Genomic DNA, 27,620 nt, shown 5'->3' with positions numbered 1-27,620 from the left:
TGATGCTGTGGAGTCTTTTTATTTTTATTTTTTCTATTTAGGAGAAGAGAAGAAGGGAAGTTGTTTTTTTAAACCCTGCTTTTAACTTCGCAAAGAAGTCTCAAAACAGCTTACAATTGCCTTCCCTTTCTCTCCCAACAACAGACAACCTGTGAGATAGGTGAGGCTGAGAGAGCTCTGAGAGAAACTGCTCTGTGAGGTCTGTGACTAGCTCAAGGTCACCTAGCTGGCTGTATGTGAAGGAATGAGTAATCAAATTCGGCTGGCCATATTAGAAGCTCTTAATTAATTAGAAGCTCTACATTGTTTCAATGCATTATATAGTATTACAATAAGATTTTGAAGATTTGGTTTAATCCATGAGTCTGTGAGAACCATTTATAGAATTTTGTTGAAAACAGTTCCCTACAGAGTTATAACAGTCTCAAACAAACCAATATCTTTCCTAAAACTGGAATAAGTATTGCCTACATTAACTGGCAACAGCTCTCTACTAACTTTCATAATACATGATACCTCAGATTAGGGATGGACATGAACCTTAAAAAGGCAGTTCATTTTGAGATTCACAGTGAAAAAATGTGGTTTAAATTGTTCTGAGCCGTGTAAACCAAACAGTTGAGTGGTGAGAAGTTCCTAGCTATTTTTCATGAAGAACAAAATGCAGGGGTAAAGCCTACACAGCGGATCATGGACCACCACAAACTGCCCCCCCTCCTTATTTCAGTTGGTCAGTTCATTAACCTTGGCCAATTTGAAATTAGCCAAAATTCGTAATTAACTTTGGTTTGTCAGCCAGTTTGCGCCCATCACTACCTAAAAACTTTTAGCTGGGTATGCAACTTAACATGGTCACAGAGAGAGAGGTTAAATGCTGTTACAGACACTACAGAGCCCAAGACTAAGAGACCTTCTGTGTAATGTTGGTGAGTGGCAGCAATAGGCTGAGTTGCTAACTGGAAAACCTGAGTGTGTTACCAACCTTTGTGGATAATGCTCAATCAGAAAGAAGGCACACCCATAGTCAACCAGGACAAATTCCAGGAGCTTATTAAAACAATGCAACAAATAAAATTCAGGCAAATTAAATGGCATACCAATATTATTAATCACACACCTAATAGTTATGTTACAATGAACAGCCAATGGGGAATTCTGTATCCATGTCTCCTACCCTTCCAATTAATAAACTAACATAATCTGACCTAAATTGTCAGCTTCACTAAGGGTCAGTTCTCCACTGTGACCATGATGGGTCATGTTGATCAGAAACTTGCTTGGATGCTCTAAGCTTAATGCACAAGTGTCTAGGGCCCAATTTAGATCAGGACGCAAAGAAGTTCCCCTCCTCTGTGGAGGCTAGGATTTTAAATTATGTGTGAAGTTCAACAAGTATGGCCCTGACAGACTGAACCTATGTGGTTTTAAATCTGTGTGGTGGAATGAACTACAGCCTAATTCAGAGGTCCCTAACCATTTTTTTTAAGCCTGCAGGCACATTTAGATTTCTGACACCGAGTGGTAGCTAGAACCGCAACATGGCAATTGCAGGAAGTGGGGCCAGTAACAAAATGGCTGTCCTAAGAGACAAAGCCAACTACAAAATGTCAGTGTGTCAAGCTCTACATAACTCTCATAGTACATCTTCAACATTTTAGGCAGGGTGTCTTTTTATTTATTTTTATTTTTAATATATTTTGTTATATTTATAAACCGCCACACCCAGCACAGAATATACTCTAATACAGTGGTCCGCAAACTTTTCCAGGCTGCGGCCGGCGGCGGCAGAGAGGACGATCACCCGGCCATGCATGCCATGCATCCGCGGCACTCCCGTGCATGTGTGCGCATGCATGGCCGGGTTGCACATGCACATTTGTGCCATGCGTGCCTGCAAATGCGCACGCACAGCATGCGGGGGAGTGCCGCATATGTGCGTTTGCGGCTGCGCATGGCACAGACACGCTTGTGCGACCCAGCTGTGCATGCGCACATGCGTGGGAGTGCCGCACATGCGTGTTTGCCGGCGTGAAATTCCACAAACACGCATGCGCGACCTGGCCATGCATACAGTGGCCGTGGCCTGGTGGTTGGGGACCACCGCTCTAATATCTATTAACAGTTTTGAAACACATTTTTACATGTAAAATAATGGGGGGAAATTATACATCCCATGGCTTTGCTAACCATGTCTCTTTCTCCTCCCCAGCATGGACCATAAATAAGCTAACCCTAACCCTATGAGGACAAAATGGCATAGTTTGGTCGCTGTCATATTATTCGAAATCATATTCCTTATCACTTGTAATCCATCTTTGTGTGGAATATTGGTATATAGAGATTCCACATTCATGATGGCTAAAATAGTATTCTCTGAAAGGTTGTTTATAGATTGTATTTTCCTCAAACATCTGTGGTGTTGCGAACATAACTAGGAGTGTCAATGGCATGGGACCTTAGAATAGAGACTATATAGCCAGATATCCCAATAGTAATAGTGCCTAGGCCAGAGACAATAAAGAAGTCCTGTGACACCTTAGAGACTAACAGGAGCTTTAGGGTGTTATTGTTATTGTTATTTGACTTTTAGACCCCCACTCCTGGAATGCTCGTGGCGGGTTACATTCAATAAAAATCCCAATAAAATACTCCTAAGAATACAACAATATCCTGACAGAACCCAACATCCAAGACATATGCGGCGACATAACACAACTAAAATACTCCCCCAAAACCAACTACAAAAGTAGTTCCTGCTAAAGTAGGAAGTCAAAATGAAGCCAAAAGATAACCGGGATAACAGGCAAGTTTGGCCTTGGAGTACAAAATGGAGCGGGGCACAGGCTGGTAGAATTTTGTCAAGAGAATACAATGGTCACAGCAAACAGTCTTTTCCAACAACCCAAGAGAGGACTCTATACATGGACAACACCAGACGGTCAACACAGAAATCAGATTGGCTATGTGCTCTGCAGCCAAAGAGGGAGAAGTTCTATACAGTCAGTAAACACAAGACCAGGAGGCAATTGTGGGTCCGACCATCAGCTTCTTGTTGCAAAATTTAGGCTCAAATTGAAGAAAGTAGGGAAAAGCACTAGGCCACAGGTAAGAACTAAATGATATCCTTAACAAATATACAGTAGAGGTGACAAATAGATTTAAGGAATTAGATCTGATAGACAGAGTGCCTGAAGAACTATGGACAGAGGTTTGAAACATTGTACAAGAGGTAGCAACTAAAACAGAGTTCCCAAAGAAATCCCAAAGAAAAAGAAATGCAAGAAAGCAAAATGGTTGTCTAAGGAAGTTTTACAAATAGCTGAGGAGAGAAGGAAAGTGAAAGGCAAGGGAGAAAGATACTCCCAATTGAATACAGAATTTCAGAGAATAGGTAGAAGAATAGCTCCTGGGGAGGAAAGCTATGGCAAATCTAGACAGCATCCTAAAAAGCAGAGACATCACCCTGCCAACAAAAGTGCTTGTAGTCAAGGCTATGGTCTTCCCAGTTGCAATGTATGGCTGTGAAAGTTGGACCATAAGGAAGGCCGAACGTCAAAGAATTGAGGCTTTTGAACTCTGGTGCTGAAGAAGACTCTTGTGAGTCCCTTGGATTGCAAGGCGAACAGACCAGTCAATCCTAGAGGAGATCAGCCCTGACTGCTCCTTAGAAGGCCAGATACTGAAGATGAAACTTATATACTTTGGCCACCTCATGAGAAGGAAGGACTCCCTAGAGAAGAGCCTAATGCTTGAAGTGACTGAGGGCAAAAGAAGAAGGGGACAACAGAGAATGAGGTGGCTGGATGGAGTAACTGAAGCAGACGGAGCAAACTTAAATGGACTCCGGGGAATGGTAGAGGACAGGAAGGCCTGGAGGATCTTTGTCCATAGGGTCTTGATGGGTTGGACATGACTTCGCACCTAACAACAACGGAAACCAACTCCGGGGGTGACATGAAAAACGATCTCAACTGCCCATAGAATAGTTCAGGAGGGGGGTCCAGATCTTCCTGGTGTGCTGGCCTCAACCATAAACCTGGCAGAAGAGCTCCGTCTTGAAGAGTCAAAACTCGCTTTGTCAAACAGGAATTGTATGCATTTCACTAACCAAGTTATAGTTCATCAAACCAAGGTTTGAATCCTTGATTTTAAGTTAGATTATTAACCAAAGTTTGTCTTGAACATGGTTTCATGTGATGTATGAATGCAGACAGCCTTGCTTCATCCTGACTTATTTCTGCCATTCCCTGGCTTCACAGGCCCTGGCTACTGAGATGCTTGGTCAGAGAGAACACAATGAAAGCATGGCAGGCAACCCAGAATTCAAGTGATTGCTAGGATGCCTAATCCTGCTCTCACTAACTGGCCATAGCTGAATAACCACAGCTTTTAATTATGTCTGAAAAAAGCCAAACTAATCAAAATAAAACTTCACATTAGGTTACAACACTGGTCTTTCTAAGCCCTTTGGCTTCAATAGACTTTGAAAGGTATAAATGTGTAGGATTGCTGTAAATGTGCATTTTTAGGGATATGAGTAAGCTGATTTGCTACTAAACCAGTCATTGCTGCTTGATTGAGGCTTTATCTAATTCTTATGTTGAGTACTCATATATCACACTCCAGCTTTTGGGATGTGTGTTCTTAATATTTCCATTAGTTTAAGATCTCATCTTGTTTATCCTCCAGAAAAAGCTAAGTGGTTCTGTACCTAGAATCATAGAATCATGGAGTTGGAAGGGGCCATACAGGCCATCTAGTCCAACCCCCTGCTCAACGCAGGATCAGCCCAGAGCAACCTAAAGCAACTTCCCTCCCCTCAACTTCTCAGTTCACTTCATGCATCTGATGGGAGTCAATTGCCACCTACAACAGTCAAAGCTGCAATCAGTTTGTCTTCAAGGTGTCCTAGCACTCTTTCACTATTGCTGAATTAGTCTGTAAGTGGCATTACTTTTGAAAATGTAATTCACTTAAACCTGTGTGGAAATCAGGAAAACTAGCATTGCCCTTGCTCAAAACATTATACTTTTATTAGAAGTGAAAAGGAAGACATAACTTAATTCTGGCAGTTTCAATGAGCGTTGTTTGGAATATATTTCCAAATATGTTTTAAATAGTTTACATGCCTTTGTATTACTTCCTGTACCATAGGATTTCTGTACCTGCAACTATTTTGTAAATAACTTCCACAGAAACAAGCTGAATGTCTCTGCCAAAGTGTTCCTTTCCTTGAAATTATGACTCGAATAAAAGCTCAGCCTTTTATATAAATGCCTAAAAGAATTTTTCTTATTGGTGAAAAGGGAGGGATGCATACTGGACAATGTTGCCTATTTTCTCCTCTCATGATTATTTTTGTTTTTGAAATGCTAAATAGAAATATAAGACAAGACAAGAGTACACGAGGCTTTAAAATTAGAAAAGAAACTTAGAAAATCAGAGCTTTTGCAGGTAATGTGGTTTTGACCTTGGAAATTGTTTAATGGGAATAGTTATTAATAAGATGAAAGAATTTGGTTCAGCTGCAGGGGTTAAAAATCAATAGCGAAAAAACAAGATGTTTGTTATGTATGTTGACAATCCATGCCATTGAACCTTGTGCAAATAAGGGCTTGAGAACTTAACAATCGCAGCCTTATATCTGAACTATCTACATGGACCAGTGAGCTGTCTTCACTTGGGACCAATCAGGTTCTTTGCAATTGAAAGTGTATATCAAAAGTGTATATAAGTTCATGTTGTGCCTGTGTTCTTTGTTCGGTGTTTGGAGTTGGTGTTGAATTGAATAAAAGAGCTGATAGTTTTTGAAGAACTTCGTGATCTGTGTTTACTGAACCTGCAGACACGTCAATATTAAATAAGAATATAATATAAAACATAAAACAGAATTGATTAAAAGTACTGGCTTTAAGATTGAAAAGATGATATACAAATATGAATTATATGTAGATAAATAAGAATTTTATATTATTTCCAAGCAACTGTATTAAAATGTGGAATGAAGTTTAAGATTTCTTAAAATTGGATAAATTGAAGTTGTTGATAATGAAGAGAATAGCTGTGATTAACACCTTCATATTCTTAGATCTTATAACTTACAGAAGTTCCCCTGAATTTCACTCTGGATCCTAGAAGGGGTTTTTGCCTGGTACCAACACATGCTTCTCCCTATTGAGTCTCAAGCACTTTCTCCCACAAGAATCTGAGGAAATCCTTTCACCTGATTTCCCCTCTTCAGACTGGGCAAGGGTCCTTCTGTCTTCAAAAGAATCCCACCTTGGACTGAATTAAGGAGTTCTCTCAACTGCCCCAAATTCCGATTGGCATCTGACATAGTCCTCCAGACACTGTGTAGACTGGCATTTAATTCTTTAGTGAATAATCTTTCTTTGAACTAAATTATCTTCACAAGCAGCTGTTCTACTAAGTACAGGCAGGTTATTCAGTCTGCTCTCCGGTCAGATCTCAAAAAAAAAAAACAACAACTCTCCATCAGAATCCAGTCTCAGAATTGAATGAATTCCATCCAATCTACAACCTATAGCCCTTGTGATGGCATTTTAACCCTTTACCCTCTCTGGGTTGGTTTCTTCAGCACTTGGAATCTGCTTTTCCAGGTGATGTCTGCCACACACGCAATACTGAGGATATGGAATAAGTATAATGCTAGATTCTGTACAAAAGCACCACTGTGGATTTCAACACAGGAAGTTTTTTTTTATAAACATCATGAAATAGTCACTGAAGACAAATAACTAACATGATTTTTCCTAAGTGGAATATAAAATAAAAACAAGGGAAAACTTTAAAAGAGAAGGATTTAATTGTCAATGGGTTTTAAATTAACAATTATTAGAAAGACTTAACACAAATAAAAGCCTGTGTTGAAGATACTACAACTGTTGCTGGGCTCATTCAATTTTAGCAAATTTAACATATCAATTGTCACTTACTGGGTGCAGAGAGCAGTTAATAGCCAAATTTTATTAACTTTTGAGGTAAAATATGAAATTTTATCCTAACTTTGAAGACAGGGAATCCTACAAATTTAGGGGGGGGGGGGAATTATTTTCCAAACATTATTTGAATGGTCTGCCATTTAGGCTTCTTATCTCATCACTGGATTTTATCATTTCACTGGAATGATGCATCCAGTGCTTGTTCCTTCAAAAATAAAATAGCTATTTAGTACATAATAGAATGAAAACTACTCCCCACACCCCACACACAGACCCCTGATATGATCTTGCTCACCTTTTGGCTTGTCTACACAACCCTACACAACAATGACCTCTGTCTCCCAATGTAGAAAAATGACTGTAGGGTTCAATGCTCTCAAATTTCGCTGCTCTACTGCAGGTCAACTCGGTTATTCTCTGAGTAATGATAATATAATAAATGTTTCAATTTTTGCAGTTTGGAAATGTAAAGTCAGTTTATTTGAGAATCAGCCAGATAATTCATTAAGGGGGAAGACATTTATGATGCCCTTTCTTCATGGGCTCAGGGCAGTTTACAGCATACATAAATAAAATCACAATGATAAAAACAGTTTGCTCCAATTATTAAATTATTGTTACAGTTTTATTATATCTATTATAAACCAAGTATTCCAGGCATTCCCCAAGGGATAGTCCTAAACCAGAGTAATTACAATTTTCTTAGTCGCATATGCTGAAGAGAAGAAAGGAAATTTATACAGGGCATGAAGAAATGCTTGGGGGGGGGGAGGTTTGAACTGAACAACACCTTGAGTTTTAGGAAATGTTTTTCTCTGGACAGAGAACTGGTGTGGGGGAAAGTAAATTCAGTTGCTTTGCAGCCTCACCTCAGCTACCCTTTTAGAAATACTAATCGGCAAGAGACAACAGGGTAGTCAAGCTCCTCCCCCCCAAAGAGAACAGAGGTTTGGAGGGAGCAATTAAGTATCAGAAAGACTTCAGGAAGAAACTTCTGGAGACATCAGGAAAATATTCTTTCACCTGGCCAGTGAGAAGAGAAAGAGGAATGTTAAAGCTCCTGGGAGAAAGGGGAAGGGCTCCTTTGTGCTGATTCCACTGAAGCAGGCAGAACTCTTAACTGAGGACTGGAGGAGGCAGCCATTGCCATCTCTTGATCTGCATACCTAAAAGACGATTGAAGGTAATGGAACTCCTCTAAAACATCTGTGAACGTCTAGGCTATGGAGCTTGTCTTATATTTAACACCAGATAGGGTACATACCCTTTATTTTTGAATCCCTTGATCAACTGGTATACTCAACATGCCTACTCACCAAGAGTATGCTTGTGAACATTTTCTTTTTAATACATATTTTTATAACTTTCCATACTGGAGTGGTTCTCTGTACCACACAGACTTCCACCATCTTGGATATACTATTTTAAAATTGCCAGGAAGATGAGGGGGGAGTTGAAGCCATTGCTCCCTCAATGGCTACTTCCTCAATGGTATACAAGGCAGTAAACTGTCCCCATGATAATCAGATATTGGTCAGCAGAAGACACAGAGACAAGGCCTCAGAGCTTGGAAGGGAAGCTGGAAGTCCTAGTCTCCACAGTGGGCAATTCCTACAAAGGGCAGGTGATGGCAGTGATCGAGCAGAGAGAGAAAGAAGCCCCTCCAGCTGTTGAGAAAACCTTGGAGGGCATGGAAGAATAAGGGCTGCAGTGCAGGACTGTTCTACTACTCAGGGCTTGACATTATTTCAAGAGAGCAAGAATCTTTTTTTCTAGCATTCAAAAGTTTATGTAGTTGATTTTTACCCACTAACTCAACATATCTGAAAGCCATTTCAACTTTATTTGGAAATCCAGAGATTATAAAGTTAAGAGAAATTAATTTCATGAGGAAATGATTGATGTCATCTGTGACCTGGAGACAAGGAGCCTCTACAATAATTTCTACTCTGTCAGACTTACACAATAAATAGGACCACAGAGCTTATGGAGGCCAGAGGAAGTAAAATTTATGCTGTTTTGTTCTGAGAACAGAGCCTCTAGAGAAACGTTTACCTAGTTACAATTTAGCTACTGGCTGTCAGAGAATCTGAACACAGGATAAATGGATAGATGCAAGATGAATTCCCTGGTAATTGCTAAAATGCATTCAGCTTCATGGGAAACATTTTAGGTTACAATCTGAATAAAGACACATTAGCTGACTGCAGTCATTTTAACGACTAAATTAATTAATTGCTACATCTAGATATCATCAGTAAAATAAATCTGAAAGAAAGCATATTTCTCTTATTTTAGATATTTCATGCATATTGCATAGAAATATTGCATATACCATCCCAAAGTATATCACTCCCTATTGTCATGAACCGAGGCTACTCCTTGATTCATGACAGTAGTGAGTGACATTCTTCTTAGGAAAAGGTTCAGAGCATTATTGAGTCAAAGAAGACATATCAGGAAACTTCATGATAGGAAAATCTATTGCTAAGAACAACTGGCATATTTATCTTGGTACCCCATCAACACTTCAGTTTCCCACCATTTGCAATTCCCACTGAGGAAGGGTTTGTATCTTCAAAGATTAGTTAGATAAAATGAAAGTTACACTTTTCACCCGTAGTGGCGAAAAGGTGAAATCATAACATACCAAACTACAAATAACATCACAAGGGACACTCTGCATTTCCTGGGAACAGGCTACCTGCAAGCCGTGAATCCAGCAGGAGGGGGGAAATGAGGGGGAAGCAGGAGAATAAGAGATGAGCCCTGTAGACTCTTGGGACTTTGGTTCATCATTTAGCTACAGTACACAGCAAGGAGTGGGGAGTGACATGATTCCTTCTATATATGCTATCCAGAACTGCAATAAATATTTGTATTTAAAATACATTTAAAATATGCTTCCAGATTAATTGCAGGGACCTGTTAAGTGATCAACAGCTTAATCAATCATAGTTCTGCTCTTTTTGTCATTCAATGTTATAACACTGAAGATGTAATTTTAAGGTTTCTGTTGTTTTTTTTAAATAGAAAATGTTAGTGTTGAAAACAAAGTGCAGCCCAGAAGTTTACGGTCACTTAGTTACCTTCTGATTGCAAAATTTGTTTGCTCTCCATAAGATATATGTTTGGTCTTCTGCATGAAAAACACAGGTTTTAATCTAATATGTTTTTTTTAATTAGCTTATACCTCTTAAACCTTTCAGGAACTTCTTAATAGTTTTAAAGAATACTATAGGGCAGTGGTCCCCAACCCCCGGTCCGGAGACCGGTCCCGGTCCGTAGATCAGTCGGTACCGGGCTGCAGCTCTTCCTCGTCCTCCTCCCCAGGTGCTGCCTTGGGGGCTGCCCAGCTACTCTGCTGCTGGCTCACCTTTGGTACTCTCCAGCGGCCACCATGGCTGGGGCTCCCCCTCAGCATGGCACTGTGCAGCTGCTGCTGGCAGCGCCCCTACTGGGTGGCAGGAAGTCAAGGGCGCTGGCAGGAAAGCAAGCGGAGCAGGGGCTCAAGTGGCAACGTTCCCACTCGGGCCTCAGTAAAATTGTCAAGCGTTGACCGGTCCCCGGTGATAGAAAGGTTGGGGACCACTGCTATAGGGTATGAAACAGAGCTCTCCTGGATGCCAGCTCAATTCAGCAGCAGGATTACCTTCATACATAGAAAAACCTTTCAACTAAAGTGATGGTACAGACATGGTAGTTCTCTTCATTGATCAAAAAAGCACTGGGTCAAAGCATTACAGATTTACAGTCAACAATTAAATTCTAATCCTTTTTATTTTCCTCATGAAATCTTTCCTTTAAAGCATTGCAGATGTTTCCGGGAATTTGCTGGTGCTTTTGAATTAATGACTGGAGAGCGGCCTTTGTCTGAAAATGTAAAAAGAAAAGAAAACACCATCACAACACATTCACTAGTACAGTTCAATGGGCACACAAGGCAATCTGCTAGAAAAGCAATGTGAAATGTTCACTAATATTATAAGGTTTTATGGGATGCTGGCTCCCTCAGAGACACTTGAAGTCCTACCTACAATTTCAGCCTTCTTTTTAAAAAGAAGCTATCTAAGACCAGTGTTTCTCAAATTGGGGTTCACCACAGGTCCTTTTAGAGGGCAAACTCTTCTCACACCCATCCAACTATTGTGAAAACAAGCATTTCCAGCCAGTAAACTGGGAATTGATTTGCTCCAGTCCCTCTTGCATAAAACAAATGGCCAGATTAGATGTGAAAGGAATGCTGCCATCTAATGGGAATGCTGGAAGGAGAAGCCCTATATTTTTGTCTCCAAGATACAGCTTTTTGCCATCTGCAGCTGAAGGAGATAGACACAGTGCTACAGCTTAGTTTCAACAGTGATTTGTTACTTTCTTAGTGAATAGGGAGAGTAAGTTCAAGTCAAGTAGCCCTTATTGGCATATAAATAAACAGTAACATAATATACAATCAGCAATACAGTTACAAAGTTCTGATGTAAAATCATATAGCTAATTATTACTATCTGATTAAATAATTATATCAACATGAAGGAACTTTGCTAGAATTCCTGTTATTTCTTGAGCTGCATTATCAAGAGGAAAAAGAACTTTAGGATAACCAGAGAGTTAGTTGGAATAAAGCATCTGGTAAAAGGAGCACTGAAGAAGAACATTAGAAAGGGTTTCAATATGATCCATTGCACATGGGCAGTACCTATCAGAATAAGTTAGACCCTAATATCATTCAAATAATATGGCTAATAGAATCCAGCCAAAGATAAAGCTCTGTGAAAATTTAGTGCAGGACGTTGAAAGAAATACAGAGCCATGTGGCCCACTCTTGGTGCTATCCCTAAATTGAGGGGACAGCAAGTTTTATTAGAAGCCTTGGAAAGATTTTGTATATCAGAGTCTAGTAAGTTAGTTCCTCTTCACTTTCTGCCATTAGAGTGATATCATCTGCATATCTGAGGTTATTGATATTTCTCCCTGCAATCTTGATCCCAATTTGTGACTCACCTAACCCCGCCTTTCTCATGATATGTTCTGCATACAAATTAAATAGGCAATGCGACAGTATACAGCCTTGCCGAACTCCTTTCTCAATTTTGAACCAATCAGTGATTCCATGCCCAGTTCTCACTGTTGTTCCTTGACCTGTATATAGGTTTCTCAAGAGACAGATAAGATGCTCTGGTATTCCCATAACTTTAAGAACTTGCCACAGTTTGTTGTGCTCCACACAATCAAAGGCTTTAGCATAGTCAATGAAGCAGAAGTAGATGTTCTTCTGGAACTCCCTAGCTTTCTCCATGATCCAGCGTATGTTGGCAATTTGATCTCTAGTTCCTCTGCCTCTTCAAAATCCTGCCTGTACTTCTGGAAGTTCTTGGTCCACATATTGCTGGAGCCTAGCTTATAGAATTTTGAGCATAACTTTGCTAGCATGAGAAATGAGTGCAATAGTGCGGTAGTTTGAACATTCTTTGGCATTGCCCTTCTTTGGGATTGGAATGTAAACTGACCTTTTCCAATCCTGTGGCCACTGTTGATTTTTCCAAATTTGCTGGCATGTTGAGTGTAGCACTTTTACTGCATTGTCTTTTAAGATTTTGAATAGTTCAACTGGAATGCTCTCACCTCCACTAGCTTTATTGTTTCTCAGACTTCCTAAGGCCCATTTGACTTCACATTCCAGGATTTCTGGCTCCAGGTCAGTGACTACCTCCTTGTGGTTATCAGGGATGTTAAACTCGCTCTTGTATAGTTCTTCTGTATAATTTTGCCACCTTTTTTGCCACTTTTTTTTGTAATGGGATGTATATGTTAGCCCATTACAAAATGGATATTCAGAAAGAAACTGATGCACATAACTGGAGGGGTCAGAGTTAAAATGAAGATTTAACCAATATAAAGGTAACATAATGAGCCACATCTTAGTAACCAGAGCATTGGGAGAGTGAGTTATCTGGATTGGTTGTTTAGTTTGTTTTTGGGTCTATTTTGATAGAGTAGTGAGTGCCTGGATTAATGTGCTGCAGGAGGGGGGTGTTACCCTGCTCTCCACTTCTTCAGAAGTCTCTCCACATAGCAGTCTCCCATTATTGTTGGTTTCTTAACCCGCCCCTTTCATCAATTCCCCCTTATCAGGATTTTACCAGTTTCGTATTGCTAGGGTCATACTGCTTCCCCCACCACTATGTCTTCCCACTCCTGAGTTTTGCTGGTGTCATCCAGAGATTGCTCTTCACCATTCTGATCCCCAAGCTGAGCAAAAAAAGGTTGGGGTTGAGGTTGGGCCCTTCTTGTTTGCCGATATGGAGTGTGGAACATGCTCAGTACCGAAACAATGAACTCGAGCCACCGGCTTCCCTGGGACGCCACCGGCTGAGGAGGAAAATGGAGGAGGAAAATGCATGCGTCGGACGAACTGCCTGCCTGCCAGATCCTCCAAAAAGGTGTTTTTTGCTTCAACAGCCAGAGGAAGCAGGAGGCTGACGGGTGGGAACGCGTCTCACTGTTTGTGTTGTTCTGCCCAGTCCTTTGAGTCTCCAGTGGGGAGCAAATCAGAGTAGCAAAACCGGCTCCATTGCCAGGATGCAGTTGGCCCCTCTTGAACTGCTTGTGCAGCTTTAGAAAGCAGAGACTGGTACAGACAAACAGGATTATCAACTCCTCAACTTTCATGCCTGTCTTAATCAGATGCTTCTTAACATGGAAATGTTAACAATTTATTCCTGGAAGTGGGAAACGCTGGTAGGGGCCCTATCAAAGCCCATTCTTATGAGTGGGCTTTGAAGCTAGTTTATAATAAAACAGCAAGTTGTATGGTCATTTGATAATTATAGTTCACTGTAGTTGTTAGGTTTGAAGGTAGCTAATAAAATAAAATATATAAATTAAAAATTATAATACATATTGAGTAAACGGAATTTGCTACTGGCACACCATCATACTTCCTCCTTCTCCAATTGCAGAAATCACTTGGCTGGCTCTTGGCTGGCCTCCCTATTATTCCTCCACCCTCACGTCCTCTCTCTCCACCAATCACAATTTACTATCAATTTCACTCCCCCTATCCCCCACAAACACAATACTAAATAATTAATAACACTAACAATCTCTTAATTCACTTAAAAGATGAAAGGCAGTCACCCTTCCTGATCTCAGTGTTTTTATGAGTGATTCTCCAGATCAAGCATAGAGCTTCATTTCTTATTCAAGACAAGACATAGCTGATGTGCTATCATTTCCAGGAGATCGGATCTGATAACCATCTTCAAGTATTTAAAAGGCTGCCATATAGAGGATGGAGCAGAGTTGTTCTTTCTTTCCCCAGAGGGACGGACCAGAACTAATTAATTCAAAAGAAATTCTGTCTAAACATCTGGAAGAAGTTCCTGACTGAGCGTTTTTTCAGTGGAACAGGCTTCCTCAGGAGGTAGTAGGTTCTCTTTAGAAATTTTAAACAGAGGCTGGATAGCCATCTCATGGAGAGACTGATTCTATGAAGGTTCAAGAAGGTGGCAGGTTACAGTGGATAGGGTTGTGAGTGTCCTTCAGAGTGCAGGGGTCGGACTAGATGACCCAGGAGATCCCCTCCAACTCTATTATTCTATGATTATACAGAGATTAGAAGATCAGGATACTCAGGTTTTAGGTTCCTCTAATAACAGTGTATGTACTCCCAGTTTCTGGGATATTCCTTTTACACACACAACCATGCCCTTGTATCTCCAAATTTTGGAGGCATACCCGTTAAGAACAACATTTCTATTAGTTCACTTAAACATCTTTCCCTCAAACTTCACCCAAGGTAGATTTTTGAAGATCCCTCCTCAGGAGAGATACTGTTTGCATGGGTGTAGTGTTCCCGACGCATTATGACACATACTATTGGTGTGTCCTAAGTTTGCTCTATATTGTCACCCTTTAGCTAATTACTTGAAGAACCTGAGATCCTGCTGTGTTGATGAGAAACGTTGGATTAAAATGATACTATCTGTGAGGGACTGAGCAATTATTGTAAAAGTAGCTAAGTCTTTGCTGGCAATTTTAAATGAAAATCTTTCCCTGATGGAATCTGTAACTGGAATTATTTTAACATTTTAGTTTTATGCTTTGCCATTTTATGCCAATAAAGGTCATCTGACTCTGACTGACATTAGACTACAAATTAGTTTTTGCTGCTTTGCCCTAATTAATCCCTACCCCCCTGCAAAATGCACACCTCACTCTGTTTCAATGAGAATGAAATCAAGTTTAGCTACAGCCCTTAAGGATACTTTTCTGGAGGCCCTATTTAATGACATGAAACTTACTTCTGAGTAAACATGCTTAGGCTTGATCCATGTTTATTAACCTATTGTTGAGACCTGTCTTGATGAGCCGTTGAGTTTCAGACTACTCTGGATGAAGTTGCTTTTAATATGGTGAGATTCCATCATATCACTTTATGTATAAACTAGTAGGAAAGCCCATTTGTAAAAATGGGCTATTCCTGGGCCCGCGGGAAGGCATTGTGGCCCCCCCACCAATGAACGGGTGCACCATGGGCTGGGAGAATGGCACAGCCGCACAGGTGGCACCCCGCCATCCCCGGGGAACATGGCTGCCTCAGCGGTGGCAAAATAAGCCGCACGGTCCTTCGGTGCCTCCCCTCCCCGGGCCCTATGCGTGGGAGGGCGGCGGGAAAGGAGCAGAGCCACTGTGTCTTCGAGGCAGTGGCCCTGCTCCATTCCCAGTGGCGAAGCATCTCCCCCCCGGGTGGCGACTTACCTGAGTGGGCCACAGGGGTGAGGACGGCCGACTCGCCAGAGCGCACAGCCGAGGACGGGCCAAGTGGCTCCCAACTGGCCACTTGGCCCCGGAGTGACACTTGGAGGGTCCAATCAGGAGCTGCACAGCGGCTCCTGATTGGCCCCTCTGAGTTTTTATCACAGACTCGGCCCGCCCCTTTCTCCTTCCCATTAGCCCTTACTGTTTATTTAGACCGCTCCACAGGAGAAAACAGAATATTACTGGGATTTTGTGTATAGGGCTGGCCTTGATTTGATACTGTTACAGTGGCACGGACAGTACTGTACTTGTGCTGCTGTCCTTGCAATCCCCATCCCATGCTGGGGTTGTGATTCTGTGCTGCAGTCCTGTTGAGCTGACACTTGCCTCAATGGGGCACTGGGTTCTGCTGCTGGGCACTAGTAGGTTGGCACTGAGTTCTGCCACTGGGTCTATGGTGGCAATGGCAACTTGGCACTGGGTTTTGCTGTTGGGCACAAGTCCATTGATTGCACCGATTCTTCTGACTTTGCAGAAATCCCCCCCACATTTCTACTTCTCAGAGATTCTCAGATTTGACTTTAGTCCTGTTGGCTTTTGGCACTGCCTCAGTTGCTCTGGTTCAGGGAACATTGCACAGTATTCCCAGATATTTTTGGATTTTTGGTATTGCCTCTATCAGTAGCCAAATACAGAATCTGTATCAGCATGGAAAATACCATATAGTATCCATAAGACATTTTTTTTGGTATTCTTCCCAGTTTAGGTAAACCAAATGCACTTGGCTAATTCTAGAGCATGGCATATGCTCCAGTACCCTAGCAGAATCCTTACATCAGCCTTTTCCAACCTTTTTACTGTTGAGAAACCCCTGAAAATATTTTAGGCTCTGAGAAACCCCAGAAGTTATGTCAGCAGGCCACACCTTCCCGACACGCCCCCAGAAGTCACATATCAACAGAAGTGATATCACCGAGATGCCCCCATCAGATGTGGAATCACCAGGCCACTCCCACACCACAGGAAGTGACAGCACAGAAATATTTTCACTCTGGGCTGGCTACGAGTGGTTCTCCTTCACCAAAGGGAGTCTGCAGAAACAGGGCCATGCTGCTATGTTGCCTGCACCCCCCATGCCAGCAACACAGCTGGGAGAGGCCTACACTGCTCCATCATTTTAATACACACCCCAATGCCAGAAAAGGGCTGAGGTAGGCCTATACCACTCTGTCATTCCCCTCCTCCCATGCCAGAAACAGGACTGCTACTCAGCCACCCCCACCACAACACCAGAAACAGGGCTTGAGCAGGCCTATGCCACTCTGGTGCCCTTCCAATGCCCAAAACAGCTCAGTGGCTACTTCACTGGGCCAGGAACTGGGCTGGGGCAAACCTATGTTGCTCCACACTCCATCCCCACGCAGTTCAGATAAATTGAGAGTTTTTACCACTCTGGACTCCAGTTGCTCTCAAATGCAATAAGCCTCAGCCAGCAAGGATTTGTATGGCCGGGGGTCCTCCCGTTCCAACCCTCTTCAGGCCCATCATTGTCCATTGGGGGGGGGGGTCAATATGACCATATATGGTCATACCAAATTTTTAAATTTTAAATATATTTTTAAAGTTAATTAACTCCCACCCAATCAGCGAAACCCTTCTGTGGCCATCACGAAACCCTGGTTGAGAAAACCTGCCTTACATACGCAAGTTGCATCATTCATTACAAAAGGGGAGGGGAAAATGTAGATATATAGATTACCTTTAATGGGATGAAATTCAAATCAATACAGATAACTACAACACAGAATGGCATGGGTGATATACACTGAAAACCAATGCACAGGCTAGCATTTTTGTACTCTAGATCTGGTTTATCTATATACTAGTAATCAAGCCCGCTTCGCGCCTCTCGCTGCGTCAGGCCGCATGGCTGGGAGCCCCCGGCAGCCGTGCTCTGCGCCCCCGACGTGTCAGGCCGGCGGCAAAGGGAGCAACTGCGAGTTGCGCTGCGTGCGGCTCGCAGTTGCTGAGGCTGGGAAACGGAGGCACCAATCGGCAGGCACGCAGCACCTGCCGATTGGTCCCTCCGATTGTCTGTCCTGAGGAAGGGTCCAATCCGGACCCTTCCTTATCATGGACATATCCTGCCTTAGAACCTCTTAACCATTTATTTAGTCCGTGGCGCCCGCGGCGCCACGGGCGGTTTAAAGATATGGGAATGGTTGTTGTAGCTAGGGAATCCTATGCTCACAACAAATTAAGTCATATAATTCACAGGAAACTGAATTGAGAATGTGGTTTTTAATATTCTGTTTGCCAGGACACCATTTTGTAAGTGTCCTGAATTAGAAGCTAGTACACTATGATCTAGTTCCCATTTTCTTTCATTTTTTTCCTGCAGAGAATCAATTTCATAATAGAATGGTCTGTTTCAAGTGAACTGTGTTGATGTACCTTATTATTATTATATTGTTATATTTTAAGATGTTTTAATTCCTAGTTTTAATGGATGTTTTTGTATCATCTTGTGCTGGTCTATGACCGTAATAAAACTAACTGAACTGTAATTATTACAAATGTGACAGCAGGCTACTATCGAAGGTTAGTTACAGGAACTGTATCACTCCTGTGCTAAAAGATCTACACCCATCTATTTCAGAGCACAATTCAAAATGATGGTTCTTACATTTATAGCCCTAAAGATCTTGGGACTGAGTTTCCTAAAGGATCATCTCCTCCCATACCATCCAGGCTGCCAGTTTTTTTCCAAACCCTGCTTTCTGTGCCCCTGTTTTCAGATGTGAGGCCAGCAACAACAAGAGCTACAACATTTCCAGTTACGGTTCCTTGTCTTTGACATGACCTCCTCTTGGACTTTCTTTGTATCCCTTCTGGCTAGAAATACCCCAAAGAAAACAGACTGGCACAGTTCAGGTACTTAACTTGTTGCCTCTTCAAGAGCCACTCCAAGAGCCAGCTCTGTTTTTGCCCCACCAAAAGCCAGCTTGGTGTAGTGGTTAGGAGTGCCAACTTCTAATATGGCAAGCCAGGTTTGATTCTGCGCTCCCCCACGTTACCAGCTGGATGACCTTGGGCTCACCACAGCACTGATAAAGCTGTTCTGACCAAGAAGTAATATTAGCGTTCTCTGCCTCATCCACCTCATAGGGTGTCTGTTGTAGGGAGAGGCAAGGGAAGGCGATTGTAAGCCGCTTTGAGATTCCTTCTGGTAGATAAAAGTGGCATATAAGAACCAACTCTTCTTCTGACTCAGGCTTACTGAAGCCCAGGAGGTAGATTATTTCCAACAATGCAAACAGTGAACATAGGTGGGGTGGGGGAGAGATTAACCTTTCCTTTTCCAGATCTATGGCTTCAAGTCAAACCCCCCATATGTATAATTGTTTTGCATTTTTATTAAACATTAATATTTTACAAGTAGATCTATAATGACAACTATTCAAGATAATTTAACAAAGGTAATTTAACACCTTACCTTTTTAGCTAATTCCTCAGCAGTTATATTAGGGTCATATGGAATGGGTTCTCCAATATAAGTCCGAAATTTGACAGGCAGTCCACCATACGGTGGAAGGACTGGTATTTTTACATGTTCATATAACCACCTTGTTAATGCTGTTTCATACACAAAAAAAATCAGTTTACATTCTATAAAAATGCAGTTGAATCTAATGTCAAGAAATATGTAAAATATAAAAACACTTTGAAACTAATTACATATTTTGATCCTATCTTGCATTAATAAGAACATGAAAACACAATCCATAATCCACTCTGATACACACAGAGAGATATCCCATTAAAAAACAGCTGTCACACTTCTGTGAGATTTCCATATATATTTCCTTTCATGCATACGAAGTTATCTCTATTGTTAAAATCAGTGGAAAATTCCTCATTTGCTGAAGATCAGCGGAAACTCTGTCTCAAAAGTTCACTATGAAAGGATTGGTTTCATCTAAAAACTGCTATTCCAATGCAAGGCAATGGTTCTTTAGGAACAAAAGGAACATCTGTTTGCACATGTGGAAATTAGCACATGCATGAAGGATTTTCCTTGGCTTTTCTCTGATTTTGAAATCTCCTTTCTGCCAAAGTAAAACCTGGATTTTCTAGCCTTAATGGCAGCCATTTCCCCCTCCCACTGCAGGAGAACTGATTTTTTTTTTAATGCACCAGAATTTCATAATATCAGTATACTACTGTACCAATATGTATAGCAGTTTCTCTGAATTCCCAACTTTCACTTTTTAAAGGAAGTCTTTAGTGCTTCCCTTGCAGAGATATAAGGAAAAATACAAATCTGGAGTGGAAAATACCAGAATCACTCACTAAATCCATACTGAACTTAGAAGGGTGTAACTATTTAGGATTGCACTGATAATCAAGCAAATTTATAATGTTTTTTAGAAATATTTTAAATTAAATTTTGGAGTTAAAAATTAAAATATTAATACAGAAAAAAGTTTCTTACTGATACTTCCAAAAGTCCTAAATCCTTCACGTACATTTTGCGTGTGCATTGGAATTATAGGCTAAGGAAAGAAGGAAAACATGATAATGTAATGTAGCATTCCTGAAGACTATGAAATACACATTCCTGTAAAAAGTTTGTGTAATTTATGTATATCTTTCTTTCAGGACACACTAGACATGACATCACACAAGGAGTGATGCAGTAACATATTTGGGCACCACCCAAAGTGATGGTGTCACCTCCAGATTGTGCTGGAAGCATCTGTCTCCCGCACACATTTTACCAGGGAATTTCTTCCCACCACCCAGCTGAGCTATGGAAGTCAATGGCAGTAGGAGGCAGGATGTCTCCTGTGACAGCAAGCAATCCTGGACATCAAACAATACCTCTCCATAACTGAAGTCAGCTTACTGGCTAAAGTCAGAAGGAAAATATACCTATTAGTTTTTCAGATATCAGCTTGTCTACAATATATATTTTAAAACCCATGAACCAGTAAACCCCATAATTATGAATATACTAGTAATCAAGCCCGCTGTACGTGGAATACAGTGGGTGCTAGCGGGGCCGCGGGCGGCCCCCGAGTGGGCAGTCCGCAAGTGGCGGCGTGGCAGTGGCCTGATGCGCCGGAGGCGCTTTGCGCCTCTTGATGCATCAGGCCGTCGGGCAGGGATCACCCGCCAGCTGTGCTGCGCGCGGCTGACGGGTGCTCCCTTGCCGGCGGGGCGGCAATCGGAGAGCCCAATCGGCAGGCGCGGAAGGGGCCAATAAGCACCCTTCCTCATCACGGACGAAGCATGCCCTAACTCCTCCCTCCAAGGCCTTATCGGATTATTTAGTCTGCGGTGCCCATGGCGCCGTGGCTGGTGTTAGGATTATTTATCTTTTTAATGTTTTCATTGTCTATGATTTTTCACACACATTCTAGGTGGATTCTTAGGCATTACCAAATCTCTGATATGGGCTTAATTATAATATGTAATAAGAGTAATCGGTGTTTGCATTTCTGAATGTCAGCTGAACAAAGTAGGAAAGGTTGATTTCAAAAAGAAATGGAACGAGAAACAATCCTATTTCAGTGAGCCTATGGAGCAACTATATTCAGTATACTTGTTTTATGTGCAGTTTGCTATGTGTAATACATACCTAAGACATCACAACAACCTGTACATGCCTTGTCTAGCCAAATCAATGCTACACTTTCATGTTCAGTCATGCACAGAAAGCCTGTGTAGCTAGTTCTACTTATGTAAAACACTTGGTAGCTGAACCTTTGTATCTTAAAGTTATGATGTAATTCCAAAATTAAGTAATTCAAGATCATACCATTTGAACATTTTAGAAGACATTTATGAAAAAAAAGTTCTATCCCTATTTTCCTTTGTTCTTTACCTCTAGGAAATCAAGACCAATCATGTAGCATCATACGTCTTGATTTGTATACGATAGTACTAGTGAAAAAGCAGGAAATATGAGTCTACTTGCTTTTAGAATTAATCAAGCTTCTTCTTCAGTGCCTAGACCCCACCCAGTTTCCTGGTAGCTTGGGGAAACCCAAAAGGAAAACTGTAGACGCCACAAAGTGCTGGCCAAAGAGAAGAGACGACTGTATGGCAGTGAAATAAAGTTCTGTTTATTACAAGTTCCAAAAAGTCTTCTATGCATGTATTATTTCAATTTAAGTCAAACGGTAAAGATAAGCAGAAGCTTTCCCCAAAAACAATGGAGGAATGCAAAAAATGAGGTACTAGTTTTTTCCCCCATTTTCAGAAAGCTGCTGACTTCATCAGTGGCTAATTCGCAAAGTTCTATAAACAATATCATCATCATCATCATCATCATCATCATATATTAATGATCACACCTAAAGATACAAATGCAAAATTAAAGCTTCACTCACATTATAACATACCTAATTTTATGTGTATCATGGGTTTGATATATTTGGAAACATAAATGTGGGACTTTAGAAATACCAGTCTTTGAGACTATTATTTGTGTGGTTCTCCTATACATATGTGAGCCTCCCGCTCCTCTCCTGGCAGCGAAGCCTCTCGAAGGCTTGCCGCCACCTCCCTCCCTGGCCAAGGTGGCTGCCTTGGCGGTGGGAAAGGAACCTCTTCCCCTGGCCGACTCACCTCACTGCAGAGTTGAGGATGGGCCAATTGACCAATGGGGAGCTGCACTGTGCGCTGCTCCCTATTAGCCACTTGGCCCCAGAGTGACACTCGGAGGGGCCACTTCGCAGCTCCTAAATGGCCCCTCCGAGTTTTTATCATGGACTCAGCCTGCCCCTTTCTCCTCCCACCTTGCCCTTACTTTTTTATTTATACCGCTCCACAGGAGCAGTTTAAAGATGTATAATTGATGGTATATTATGGATAATTATGCAGTGTTATTTTGTTTTGTAGAAAAATCAATTCTGGTAGATTTACAGTGGTACACAGAAAATAATGTGATGTTTTAATTTTGCATTTATATCTTGAGGAGTGATTATTAATAGATGATGATGGTGATGATGATGTTATTGTTTATAGCCTATTGAGTGATAGCCACTGAATAAGGCACCAGCTTTCTGAAAATGAGAGTGGAAACCTAGGACTTAATTTTGGCAATATGCCATTGTTTCTGAGGAAAGCTTCTGCTTCTTATCTTTACAGTTTGCTGTAGTTTGAATTGAAACAATACATGCAAAAAAGACTTTTTGGAACTTGTAATAAATAGAAATTTATTTCGCTGCCATACAATTGTCTCTTCTCTATAATTGTGATGGCAGAAGAAATTCTTCAGAAACAAAGCAGTTACCTAGAAAAATATAAGCAGAGAAATAAGAGGGTACTGTGAACTCTAGAATAAGGCCAGAGAGAAAAAAATTGTACTTATGAAACTTTAGTGGACTCAAAATAGAGTATGAATGTTACTGATCATTTACTGTAATTCATACATATTTTGTCTGGAAAGGTATTGGAAACAATTACAAAAAAAAATTGTATCTAAAATTAAATGGGAAATGAAGTTTTACAGCATGGGCAACTATGTCTCTATTGTTTCATTTTCAGATGTCTTTAATATTATTGCTTGACTCCAGCCAAACTTGAAACTACTAGACTTCATGACAAGGTACAATTAAAAAAAATGATTAGTTATTAAGTGAAACTCCAAGAGGGTGGAGTAGGCAGGTCAAGCAATCATCATTGTGCTGTGGGTGGTTCTGAATTTTTATTTAGCATCTTCTTCCACGATTAGCACTTTCAAAGACCCAATGGGCACAAGCAAGCAGAAATGGAACACTTTAACATCTCACTGTTTCCAGTGGGAAATTCTTAGTTTATGTCTCTTCTGTTGAAATGGGACTCCAAATGCTACCGTTCCACAATGCTGTTTACTGTTATCACTACATTGTTGTTGTTGTTACCACATTGTTGCAAACTGAATTGTCTGTGTCATTTGTTTCACATAAACCACCCTGAGCCTTCAAGGAGGGCGGTATATAAAATAAGTAAGTAAGTAAAGTCAATTTTTGATGGATTCTAACTCGAATAATACTTTCCCTGTCTTCCAAGCATGTAATCACTTAATCATTTGTCTATCAATGCAAAATAAACTCTTTATAAATGACATTAAAAATAATACCAATTGGTCCCTCACCTTTACCCTGAACTGAATAGCCCAGCCTAGCCCAATCTTGTAACAACCTGGAAGTTAATACAGCTAGTCCTAGCTAGCATTTGGATGGAAGAGCTCCAAGGAACCCCAGGGCCATGACTAGGAGGCAGGTGATATAAACCACCTTTGAATTCTCTTGCCTTGAAAGTCCTATGGGATTACCATAAGTCAGCTGTGACTTCATGACACTTTCGACCAGCAACCCTCACCTTCATGGCTTATGCTATTCTGTTTAATTCCTCCTGCGTTGATTTCACTGAAAACATAGGCTGCCATTGTTTCTTTCTCTAAATGTCATAATGGTAGAAAAATCTATAGTGTTTATGTAAAGAAGAAGTAGTAACATTATGGGTGATGAACCCACTGGATTATATATAAACTAAATATTATATAAATATTATATAAAGAGCCTCTTGTGGCGCAGAGTGGTAAGGCAGCCGTCTGAAAGCTTTGCCCATAAGGCTGGGAGTTCAATCCCAGCAGCCGGCTCAAGGTTGACTCAGCCTTCCATCCTTCTGAGGTTGGTAAAATGAGTACCCAGCTTGCTGGGGGGTAAACGGTAATGACTGGGGAAGGCACTGGCAAACCACCCCGTATTGAGTCTGCCATGAAAACGCTGGAGGGCGTCACCCCAAGGGTCAGACATGACTCGGTGCTTGCACAGGGGATACCTTTACCTTTACCTTATTATATAAAGAAATAATGTGCATCACACAACACAGAAGTGGCTGCAAAGACAAATGTTAAGTATGTGACATGTGGCCTCTCTCCTGCAGAGATGCAGAACTGATGCTTCAGATGTTAGATTGTTCACAGTGCTATAGCTTAAATCCTCTGTGGAGTGATGGCATTTCTCTGCCTCTGCTACAATCCAATGTGGACCTAGGAAACATTGCCCCCAGAGTCATAAGAATCTGCAGTGGGAGATTTCATGCTCCAAGGAATAGCAGGAAAGCTTCACTTGAGAGAACAGTTTAAATATAATCCTCATTTCACTTGCTTTTGCTATAAATATGTGATGCAGGTCACTATTATTTGGTTGGATAGATGTTCTTGCTCCTATTAATGAAGACTAAGAATCCATGCATGTGATAATAAATTCAACCAATTTAATATATTTATGCAAAACAATGTAATTGCTCTCATTTTGAACACATCTGGATATATTCTCATGTTGCACAGTACTTACCACTTTAGCATTTAAGGCCACTTCAGCAAAGCCCTTACGTTTACACCACAAAAGGTTGTATGAGTGATCACTGAAGAGGGCTTCTCGAACTCCTCCTGGTGAAAGTCCCACTAAATGACCATTTTTCAGGGCATTTAAACACTCTTCCTTTGTACCAGGCATAATATGCAAAAGATTTAGTAGCGGTTTGAGGCCTGTAAGAATTAAGTACTAATTAAATCATACAATATTATACGTGTTTAACATCTGCATTCAGTGTTGCCGTGACCATTTCTTAGACTTCAGAATAATTATTTTGTTCTGGAAGGAAAGAAGATTCTTCAATTATCTAGACAATATAATTCAGGCTCAAAAATCAATGATGATGGAGAGAAGATGTAGAAGGAATGCTTTAATAGGAAAACCTCTGCCTTTACACATTTATATAATTGGAGGTAGTGGTCAAGATGTCACTTTGTTAAGATTTAATGAAATTTTAAGTAAATGTGTTAAGACTTAAGTAATTTTTTCTCTATATGTTTAAGACTTGATTCTTGAAAGAATCATTAGCCAAATCCCAAGGACTTATATGTGTTTTCTCAGAATAGTTTGTAAAGGTTATGTTATACCATAAAGTTATAACAAATTTGGTAGCAATTTGGTGAACCCATGGGAATCAACACAATTCCATTTTCAAAAGGTAGTATTTTTGAATTCTGGCATTAAGTAGACTCAGGGCCACCACATCTCTCAGCTCATTCTGACCCAAGGGGCTTAGCTAGAGCCACCCCATCTCTCAGCTCATTCTGACCCAAGGGGCTTATAGCTAGAGGGTTCCTTGGCTGAGGACCAAATTTTTGATTGAGAATTTCTCTCCCTTGTTTGGGGGTAGGTGGACTCAGGGCACTAACCCACTTCATTTCTCTGCTCTTGCCAAGCCATGGGGCTTAGTTAATGGATGGTACAGCTGAAGATCAATGTTTTATACTCTCCCACCCCTCCTGATTGTGAAACTCTCTGTGCCATGAGGGTGAAAGTGGGTGCAAATGGTACTCATCATGTGGGGAATCCTCTAACCCCATGAACCAATGGATCCACACCACATGCATCCTGAAAGCACACTGAAATCTGCCTCTAGCAGGGCATCACCAGAGGTCTTCAAGCTTCCTTTTCCTGATCTATTCCTGGAGCTCTCTACAGAGGATAAAGAATTATTACACTGCATAAGGACCAGTAGTTGATAACTCATTGGAAAAGTCTTGACAGCTGTGATTTAGGGGGGAGGGAAACATCATTCTATACATCTCCCTGTTTCTCCTCCTGCCTCCAGTAAACTCTCCATAGTGCCTTCCAATCGAATGCAAGAAAGCTGTCCCTCCTCTTACCTTCTTCAGTCCACACTTCTGAAAACATTTCTGCACCCTTCTAAGTGGCCCCTGTGCGACAGAATGCCAGCTGTCCGGAGGTGGGCAGACTCCCAATACTTTTCCTCTGTTCTCCACAGGCACCTACAAAGGGTGTGTTCCACTACAGTGCCACCAAGGAAAAGAGGTAGCCAGTGGCCAGAAGAAGAAGCCCACTCCCTCTGAGCAGGAAGCAGCTCAGTGGGACCAGGAGCTCCTGCCAAGAAAGGCTCCCTGCACTCAAGGTGCCATGGGTGGGACTTCAAAGCAGGCCACCCTCAAAGAGATCATTCCCCAGGGACAGCAACGGTGACATCCACAAGTGCTATGTAGCGGCCCCTAGAAGCAGTCACTCACCTTGTCAGCAATCAATATTTATTTACGGTCATTCAGACCAAAATTCTAATACATGCAATACACCTTGTCAGCAAGATGATTGCTCTGAATGGCCAACCCTTCTCTTTCATGGAAGACAGTCTTTCACTAGCTGCTGCGAAACCTGGCTCCTTCATACTCCATCCCCTTATAGAGAGTCAGCTTGGTGTAGCGGTTAGGAGTGCAGACTTTTACCCATGCCAGCCGTTGTACTGCTAACACGAGAACCAGCAGACCTTTAGAAGTCACTTTCTCACCTCATGAACCCCATTCCTATCCCCAAAATAATGCCAGCCTGCCAAGAGCTTTATTGCTCTATTTACCTAGATATTAGAATTTCAAACCAGGTCCAAAGTTTTCAGAGCCCCCTCTTTTATCTTTGCCATCCTAATTGAATTAAATCTTTTTGTCATCGCAATCAAAAGGGCCTCTTGTCTAAAGCCCACCTCAGCCTACATGATTTTTTAGCACATACCTGGCTAGGTAAAGGGTCTAAAAACCCTTCATTTGGGCTCCCCCAAGTGCCTCTCTAGTGGTCAGTCTCCTGGTACGGATCCCAGCCAGACACTCAACTTGGATGCTGGCTTATTTGTGTTGCTCTGACTCCTTCCATCTACTCACCTGGCTCCCTCAATCTGCACACCCCACGCCCTGATCAGTAACTGTATAACCCCTGCTGCCCCCTTTCCCCTGAAACCTGGCTATTTCCTACCTTATTTCTCTTTGCATACATGTGTTAGTGTAATTGCATAGTGTTTGTCTTGTGTCTTATTTCTGAATAGAGCTAT

At 41.4% G+C, this 27,620-nt stretch overlaps 1 protein-coding gene across 1 annotated transcript in view; it reads right to left on the bottom strand.

The window, feature by feature from the left end:
* Window positions 1-6,947: 6,947 nt before the first annotated feature.
* The window catches only part of LOC143844772 (DGAT1/2-independent enzyme synthesizing storage lipids-like), a 32,701-nt gene continuing 12,028 nt past the window's right edge, over window positions 6,948-27,620 (bottom strand). The window contains exons 4-7 of the mRNA XM_077352403.1: window positions 25,076-25,269; window positions 20,218-20,278; window positions 19,219-19,358; window positions 6,948-10,835 (exon numbers count right to left, since the gene is read on the bottom strand). Coding sequence (XP_077208518.1) covers window positions 10,731-10,835; window positions 19,219-19,358; window positions 20,218-20,278; window positions 25,076-25,269 — 500 coding nt within the window. The 3' untranslated portion in view covers window positions 6,948-10,730. The remainder of the gene's footprint in view (window positions 10,836-19,218; window positions 19,359-20,217; window positions 20,279-25,075; window positions 25,270-27,620) is intronic.

This window comes from Paroedura picta, chromosome 9 (genome assembly GCF_049243985.1).
Source record: "Paroedura picta isolate Pp20150507F chromosome 9, Ppicta_v3.0, whole genome shotgun sequence".
Lineage (NCBI taxonomy): Eukaryota > Metazoa > Chordata > Lepidosauria > Squamata > Gekkonidae > Paroedura > Paroedura picta.
The sequence above is the reverse complement of the archived record's forward strand: the minus strand, read 5'-3'. Positions and strand labels throughout refer to the sequence as shown.